Source organism: Sesamum indicum, linkage group LG1 (assembly GCF_000512975.1).
Source record: "Sesamum indicum cultivar Zhongzhi No. 13 linkage group LG1, S_indicum_v1.0, whole genome shotgun sequence".
Lineage (NCBI taxonomy): Eukaryota > Viridiplantae > Streptophyta > Magnoliopsida > Lamiales > Pedaliaceae > Sesamum > Sesamum indicum.
The window spans coordinates 4,392,459-4,400,496 of NC_026145.1; the positions used below are offsets into that span (position 1 = coordinate 4,392,459).

Consider the following 8,038-nt stretch of genomic DNA (forward strand, 5'->3'; position numbering starts at 1 on the left):
GAACAACGGATAATAAGGAACCAACGCTTATACCTCTAGAAATCATGGCTGCACCAATGCTCAATGAACTGCGGCCACAAACACCACCATCTGAGCACGCACCTTCGATAATTTATAGAGGTAATGTTACTTTGCGCCTTACGAATAGTCTGAATGAGATTGATGATCACTGCTGGTTTTAATAATTCGGGTTGTCGAGCATTGAAATTTGTTGCACCATCTACTCAAATTGGCGAGATAGTAATTCGGCCATCAATAAATATGATCCGTGAAGGATCCAAACCATCAAAAAATATGGTTGTTGGTTATTTTCTGGGAAAAAAGCCATACTTTTGTCAATTGAATGATTACGTTCGTTCGGTTTGGCTGGCTATTAAGGATGTTATTGCACCATCGAACGGTTTTTACTTCTTTTTGTTTAAAATGACATAACGATGGAGGACATCATTAAGGGAGGGCCATGGTTGTTCCAAGGACAGTCTACCGTCCTCCAGCGTTGGGAACTGGGAATAGCACTCAGGAAACATAAACATACTCAAGTGCCAGTGTGGATTCAATTGAGGCATCTACCTGCGGAATTCTGGATGCCAGATGGATTTAGTGTTGTAGCCGGTGGAGTGGGGAAGCTGTTATACCCTGATGCTATCATGAAAGCATGCACGAGACTAGATTTCACTCGTTTATGTGTGATGCTTGATGTTACTTCTAAACTACCGAAGCAAATGGTGATTTTAATGCCTACTGAAGATGGGGGCAAAGTGCCTTGTAGGGTGGACGTTAAATGTGAATGGCTACCTCTGAAATATTGCACATGAATGAATCTTGGTTATGACGTACGAACGTGCCCTACTGTCAGATTGAAAGTGAGGCCTCCAGTGAATGTGTATGTGCAACAACCTCGTCAGATGGTGCCTGAATTGCAGCTTGCTCATCCCTTAACATCCGAGCCCAATGCTCATTCCAATACATCCAAGACTAAGATAATGCAGGGGCCTAGTGAGCGACAAAGAGATGGATGAGAAAAGCAATCCCTCCTTGTGAGCAAAGGTAAAGAGATTGTCTTGTATAACACATTTGAACTCTGAATGTTGAAAGTCCTTTTATGCAGAAAAAATGAATGAGGGCCTAACATATGTTCCCTTCCGAGGGTGATACATAATTCCTACAACTTTCTGGAATGTCTAAGCGCTTAATCAGCTTGATCACCAATTGGCTGTAAAAGACATAGCAACTACTCACAGGTTACTGTTCTTGGTATACTAGAAACTCGTGTTGTTGTTAATAATGTACTACAAATTCAAAATAATTTATTGCCTTCGTGGAAATGGTTTGTTGATTATACTACAATTGGTAATCGGATTTCGTTAGCGTGGAATGATGAGGAAATAGGAGTTGATATCGTGACTGTCAGTAACTAGATGATTCATTTATAACAACAACACTTATTAACTATCATTTATAGCATGAATGAAGTCATAAACCGGCGTACACTACGGGCGGACATTTGCAATATTAGCTGAGCGGTTTTGCTGGAACCTTGGTTTATCATGGGCGATTTCAATACTGTGGTGGACATGAGTGAAGTGTGTGGAGCCTTGGGGGATATCAGACATGCGAATGATGAGTACTGCAATGCTGGCCATCGGCTTATTACCAGAGCTTCATACCTCTAACTTCGGATCATTCACCATTATTGCTCCTAGGAGGAACGCGTCTTAACCAAGTATCTTTAGATTTTGGTAACTACTTGGCTTCATCCCATAATTTCTTAGATGTAGTACAATCACTTTGGCGACATCAAGTTACTGGGACATCAATGTATGCAGTTACGAGGAAGTTGCATGCACTCAAGTCGATGTTCAGGGCAATGAGAAAACAAAAGTTGCATGCACCGGGGTTAAGGCAGAGTGATCCTATGTCCCCCTACTTATTTGTGCTCGTTATGGAAGTGCTCAGAATGTTATTCCAATAGCTCATTGATCAAGATCCAGGTTTCTTGTACCACTGGAGGTGTCAAGATATAAGTCTCTTTTAGCAATGCTTTGCAGATGACCTTCTCCTCTTTAGCCACGCTGATGTGAGCTCGATCCAGTTACTTAAGGGAGGATTGGATCATTTCTCTACACTCTCTGGGCTGCACACTAACGCAGCCAAGAGTCACCTCATTCTTTCACGATCAGCCCAGAACAGGAGGAATGAGCTGCTTGATATTCTCGAATTTCAAGAAGGGAAGCTACCATTCACTTATCTTGGTTTACCTCTTGTTTCTTCTCGGTTGACCATTGTCGATTGTAAACCATTGTTAGTGAAGATTGACAAACGGCTGCAGGGTTGGGATGCCTGTCAATTGTCATTTGCAGTTCGAATCCAACTAATTAAATCAGTTCTGATGGCACTGCACGTTTAATAGGCGATAGCATTTATTTTGCCTAAGGGTACTATCAAAGAAATTGAAAAGAAACTACGTGCCTTTTTATGGAAGGGCTCTTCATAAGCTGATTATCTAAAAGTTGCTTGGAAACAAGTTAACCTTCCAATCGAAGAGGGTGGCCAGGGCATCAAGGACATTGCTGGCATTAACTTGGCATTTATGAGCCAACACGTTTGGTATATCATTCAGGACTCCCCCTCATCGATTTTTGGGTTACTTGGATACCACACTATCGACTCCGCGACAAGTCCTTTTGGACTATTAGTGCTACATCGGGCGCATGGGGATGGCAAAAATTACTCCTACTGCATAGGACCCTTCTCCCTCACCTTCACTTCTGGATTAGAGATGGTGCACTATTTTCCTTGTGGCACGATCCTTGACATTCTTTAGGTTCTTTAATTCAGCGGTTTGCATGTGGCCCCCTTCTTACCCGTACACTCTCAAATGATAACCTTGATTTTGTCATTCGGGATAGTGCATGGAACTGAACTCGTATTATAGATAGATTTATAGTGGATATCACTCTTCAGCCTCCCGCGATTTATGGTTCTCGTGACACGATTCTACTTGATGGTGGGGCTCTCGACCACCGGAAAATATATGATATTTTTTTAACATCTGGCCAAAACTAGGTTGGTTTTCACTACTTTTAAGCCGTTCAAGATTCCTAAAAACTCGTTCATCTTATGGCTTGCATTACAGGAATGACTTTCTACCATGGACAAGCATTAGCTGAATCAGTCGGATGGCTCTTGTGTTCTCTGCTCAAGAGGTGAATTGGAGACCCACCAGCATTTGCTCTTTTAATGCCCATACACCCGACAATGCTTTTACAGCACTACAACGACAAGTCCGCTTCCGTTGGTCTGATCATGGATGGGCAATTGACACACTCATTGCTTCTCGAAAATGGAGGGGTTACCCCGCAATTAATGCCACCCATAGACAATTTCTAGCCTCCGTTATTTACCACTTATGGCAGGAACGTAATTGGAGAAGATACCAGCAAATCATTAGAGATGCTCCTACATTTTCTCACATTATTCTAAATGACATGAGATCACGCATTATTACTACAGAACTATCGACTACACTCAGCACCATCCCATTGTCTAGATTATGGAGGATTTCTTGGCCTCCTCAATGTATTCGTCTTATACTGTACTATTGTACATTTATGTTTTAATGAAATTTACCTTTACTGAAAAAAAAAAAAGAAGGCCCGATCATTCTTTTGGAATCTCTCTTGCTATTTCTGCTGATGAAACGACCATCATTTTGACCATTCAGAATTTCACTATCATGAGGGGGCCATAGGTTTTAGCAAGTTTAGTTAAGGATTTGTGGGGTCTGTTTCGAATTGTAATGAGGCTTCCAAGCACTGGGAGGCCTGTCGGGCCTTGAGGAAGCCTCTTTTTCTTGATCATTACAGTGTTAAGAATGAAATAGAGGCCTAATGTAAGGAGTGAGCAGAATAAAAAGAAACTACTCACATCCATTTTTGTGTATTTGTGCAATGATGAGGGTAGTTCAATCCTGTATAGCTCACTGAATGGTCATTTTACCTCTCGAACAATCGAACCCGATACTGAAATTACAAGAAAACAGGGTATAGAAATGGAAAATTCCATCTTTGAAAGTATTATTTCCTGTCTGTTAATGAAATAGCCACGGAAAAAGCCATCATCGCAATCTTTGGCTGAAAGCGCAGTGGCTAAAACATTTAGCGACAGATATATTATGTCTCTAATTTTGCGAACGAACATTTCTGTCGCTGATTTTTTCGACAAACAAGAACAAAGTTTTAGAGTAATTCGTCTTTGATTTCCGTAGAAAATCCGTCTCTGATTTCATCGATAACGAGAAATACTTTCTGTCTCTAATCCGTCGCTGAAGGTAAAGTTTTTATTTGTTAATTTTGTCTCTAATTTCGTCTCTAAAACAGACAAAATGTTCCATCTAATCTGTCTGTAAATCCTTACAAATTGCCTTCTCTAATTTTGTCTCTAAACTTTCACAATTTTTCATCTCTAATCCATCTCTAATTTTTATTGGTTTTTTGATAGAGTTTTTAATTTCTGTACCCAAATTAATATCCTGGTCATTATACCATCAAATATATTCAATTAATACCAAAATTTGAATTTGTCAAACCAAGAACAATAAATATTAACAAAAAATATACTCATAATACAACCAACAACAATATAATTGATGTCATTTTATTATCCAAATTCTACCAAATAATATCAAGTTCTGCACTCCTGAACCAAAAAAAGTAAGTAAAAAATACAACCGAAAATAACATAAACTATGTCATAAACAACCAACAGAAAAAATAAACTAATGACATTTCTCAAAATGTTATTGTTGTTGCTGCTCAGACCCACCAGCAAATTTTTAATCCACATGTCAAAAAATTTTAAAAGATATCTATAAACTTTATGCTTAAAACTTACCATTTTTTGCCTATGTACCCTTACACGAATAGATCCACCAGTGTGTTCTGTCATCAAACTATCTTTTTCAGTCAAATGATTTTTTCAGGCAATTCAACATGTTTCTACATATTCTTCTGAGACACAATATTTCTGAACTAGCTAATTCCATAATAGATTATTTAACCAATAAGAATTTCTATCAATCATATCACTCATCTCTGGTTCTCTACCTAACTGTTTATGAGCATCATTCAGTGCTTTTTGCTTAGCTTTGTACATCATCTATCGAAATCGATCACTTGCATTTTCATTCCACACCGTCATCATTTCATCATCAGTTAGATTATCCCAGCAGTACCTCTATCACATTTCAAAATAGTAAATCACATGAAATAATTACAAAAATATGTCTATGTAATTTAGCAATTAATAAATTGGATTAAATATAAACAGTATATAATACCTTGAAGTTCTCCCATAGCAAATCTTTAAATGCTTTTGGCACTGCGTGCCATCTTGGTAATGTCTCAGTGAAAATGTCTTCAATATCATTTGTGAGGTTTGTAACACCACTTTCAATAAATCTATTCCGACAGAAAAAATTTAAAAAATATATAAAATTAAGAAATAGAGCTCAATTTTTAGAAGCTTTGAAATTACTGGTTGTTGACCACTGTCACTTTTGTCCTTTTACTTGGATGATCTGGGATCTGAGCTCAATTATTGGATCCACATCAACATTCATGTGATACAATATCTTCACTTTATCCTGTATTTTATTCAATTTCAGATCTTGAAGGTATTGTTTCACCAGCCTATAACCAAAAAAAGAAAAAACAAAAATAGAAATTGTCTAATGCGTAAGAAATTATATAAAAAAACAAATGTGAAAAATTATCTTACTTGCGTTTCACTGTACGAACCCCTTGTAAGAATACAATATGAGATACTTTGTCCACGTACCTCTTCACTAGGATCAGAACTTGGAATATCCTCATGATGAGATACATGGAATAACAAGAGTCTGCAACATGTGAAAAAAAAATTACTTATTCACATAATTAATAGAAAAGAGGATTGAATAAAGAAAATAAAAAACATATCCTTGAAGAATGGACTAAACTAAAATTGTATTTGAATTAGTGAGTTTCAAAGTGTGATCAATTGAGTATAGCAGGTCCATTTGACATTTAATTTTGAGAAAACACATTGTACTTTATTTTCCAATGTAAAATACATAGTGCGACTTGTAATGGAGTGTAGGTCCTGCAATTAGAGTTGCATTTTGGAATTATAAACAGATATTGTTATCTCCTTCAAACGTAAATTAATTTTGCTGAAATAACTCCAAACATGACCATACAATTTTTCGTTGCAGCACGCGGTGAAATCTTGATGAAATTCTTTCTTGGAGAGAAGTCAAAGTTCAAGTCTCCCAAATCAATCATAAAATTTTCTTGAAAATGCTAGGTTGGAAAGCAATAAGAAGATGTCCAATGAAACAATATATTGCATTATGTTCTTCTTCAAACTACTGAACCAAAGTTTTGCTACAGGATGGTTTTTCCATATTGAATTTACGTATTAACCTTTTAAACCCATTTTAATTCTTGAATTCTCTCATAAAGAGTGATTATAGCTTTGGCATATTTTTTTCCTTGTTGCAGTTTGTTTTTGAAGCTTATGCATTTGTTTTTGATACACATGTTCTGCTCTATTGTGTTTGCTTGAGACTTTGGTAGTTTGAAGAAAATGAATGTGATCCGGGTTGAAATATGCGTGACCTTGGTCGCTAATTCTCCCAAACTGATGTTAGAGCCCTGAGAAAGAGAAGCAGATCGTTAGGCTTGCAGGGTGGCCCCCAGCTAAGACCCTCCGATGCTTAAGTCAATGTTTGGTTTCAAGATTGTGAAAGTAGTCGTAGATGAACTGACGAGCCTAAGCGACCAAAAAGCAAAGAGTAGTAGAAAGGGCGTACAATAAATGCACTGACTAGGGAGTATTTATAGTGTAAGAATAAGGGTCTTATTGGTCTAATAGCGTCTTCCGCGTGTCCTGGGTTGCTAGCGGCCCTACCCCAATTAGAAATGCGCAGATCTTCCAGGTAAAACCGTAACTTTGGGGCCTTTTAGGGGCAAAATAGTCTTTCTCAGAAAAAATTAGTGTTTTTCCATCATTACTCCCTCACTTCTCTTAGTGTACAAAGCAGGGTAAGGGAAGTCGAAAAGGCGCTCGATCTCGACCTTCAGATCATCCTTGCTTCCTCAACATCTAACCATTGATTATGGCGCATATCTCCATGACCTTAACTCTATAAATAGAGAGGAGTTTGACTGGAACTTTCCCATTCACTCGCGATTTCCAACTCTCTGAGTGCGATCTGCCTTCCTTAGCTGCGATCTGCTCTGCTTAGGTTCACACTCAAGTATTTCTTTGCGACCTCCTCTCATTTTAATTATGTCTTCAAGTTCTGAGTCGAGTAGTTCTAGTTCATCTGATAGTTCCTCTAGTCAATCACTCAGTAGTACATCTACGACCTCACGTTTGCCCTTAGCTCGTAAAAATCAGGTCGGCCAATCTGCTAGGATAAACATAGGTGACCCAGAGGTTGCTACACCCATCATGACCCTAGAGCGATACGAAACACTTTTAACTAACGAACCTTGGCTTAAAATTGAAAGCACTCTTCATATGACTATTGCTACGATTAGGACGAAATATCACATTCCTCAAGATTTTGAGATCATCCTGCCTTCATCTTCAGATCGGATGAACCAACCTCCTCTACGTAGCTGTCCTATCTATGTAGTTCATCTAGATGCGGGTTTAAGTTTTTCCCTTCCTCGACCTGTTGGCCGAATATTATCTAGGTTAGAAGTGTGCCCCATGCAACTAGCTCCAAATTCTATACACTATATACTTGTCTTCATCATAGTCATGAACCACTTGGGACTTGCACCTAACTTCGATAACTTTTGGTCGCTTAACCAGTTCATGACCTCGAAGAGGTCGGGTGACTCTATCCCACTGCTAAACCGCACTGTGCCTTCATTTCTAAGTTAAAATCAAACATCGGTCCTTGGAAGGATAAATTTTTCTTCATCCAACCTCCATTGAACCAGGCTTGGCCTTTTCTTTGTGAGTGGCGTACTTCCAAACCTGA

At 38.4% G+C, this 8,038-nt stretch overlaps 1 protein-coding gene across 1 annotated transcript; it reads left to right on the plus strand.

Moving 5' to 3' along the window:
• On the plus strand, nucleotides 435-815 carry LOC105157005. The gene has a single exon (XM_011073296.1). It carries the CDS (start codon nucleotides 435-437, stop codon nucleotides 813-815), a length of 381 nt encoding a protein of 126 aa, XP_011071598.1.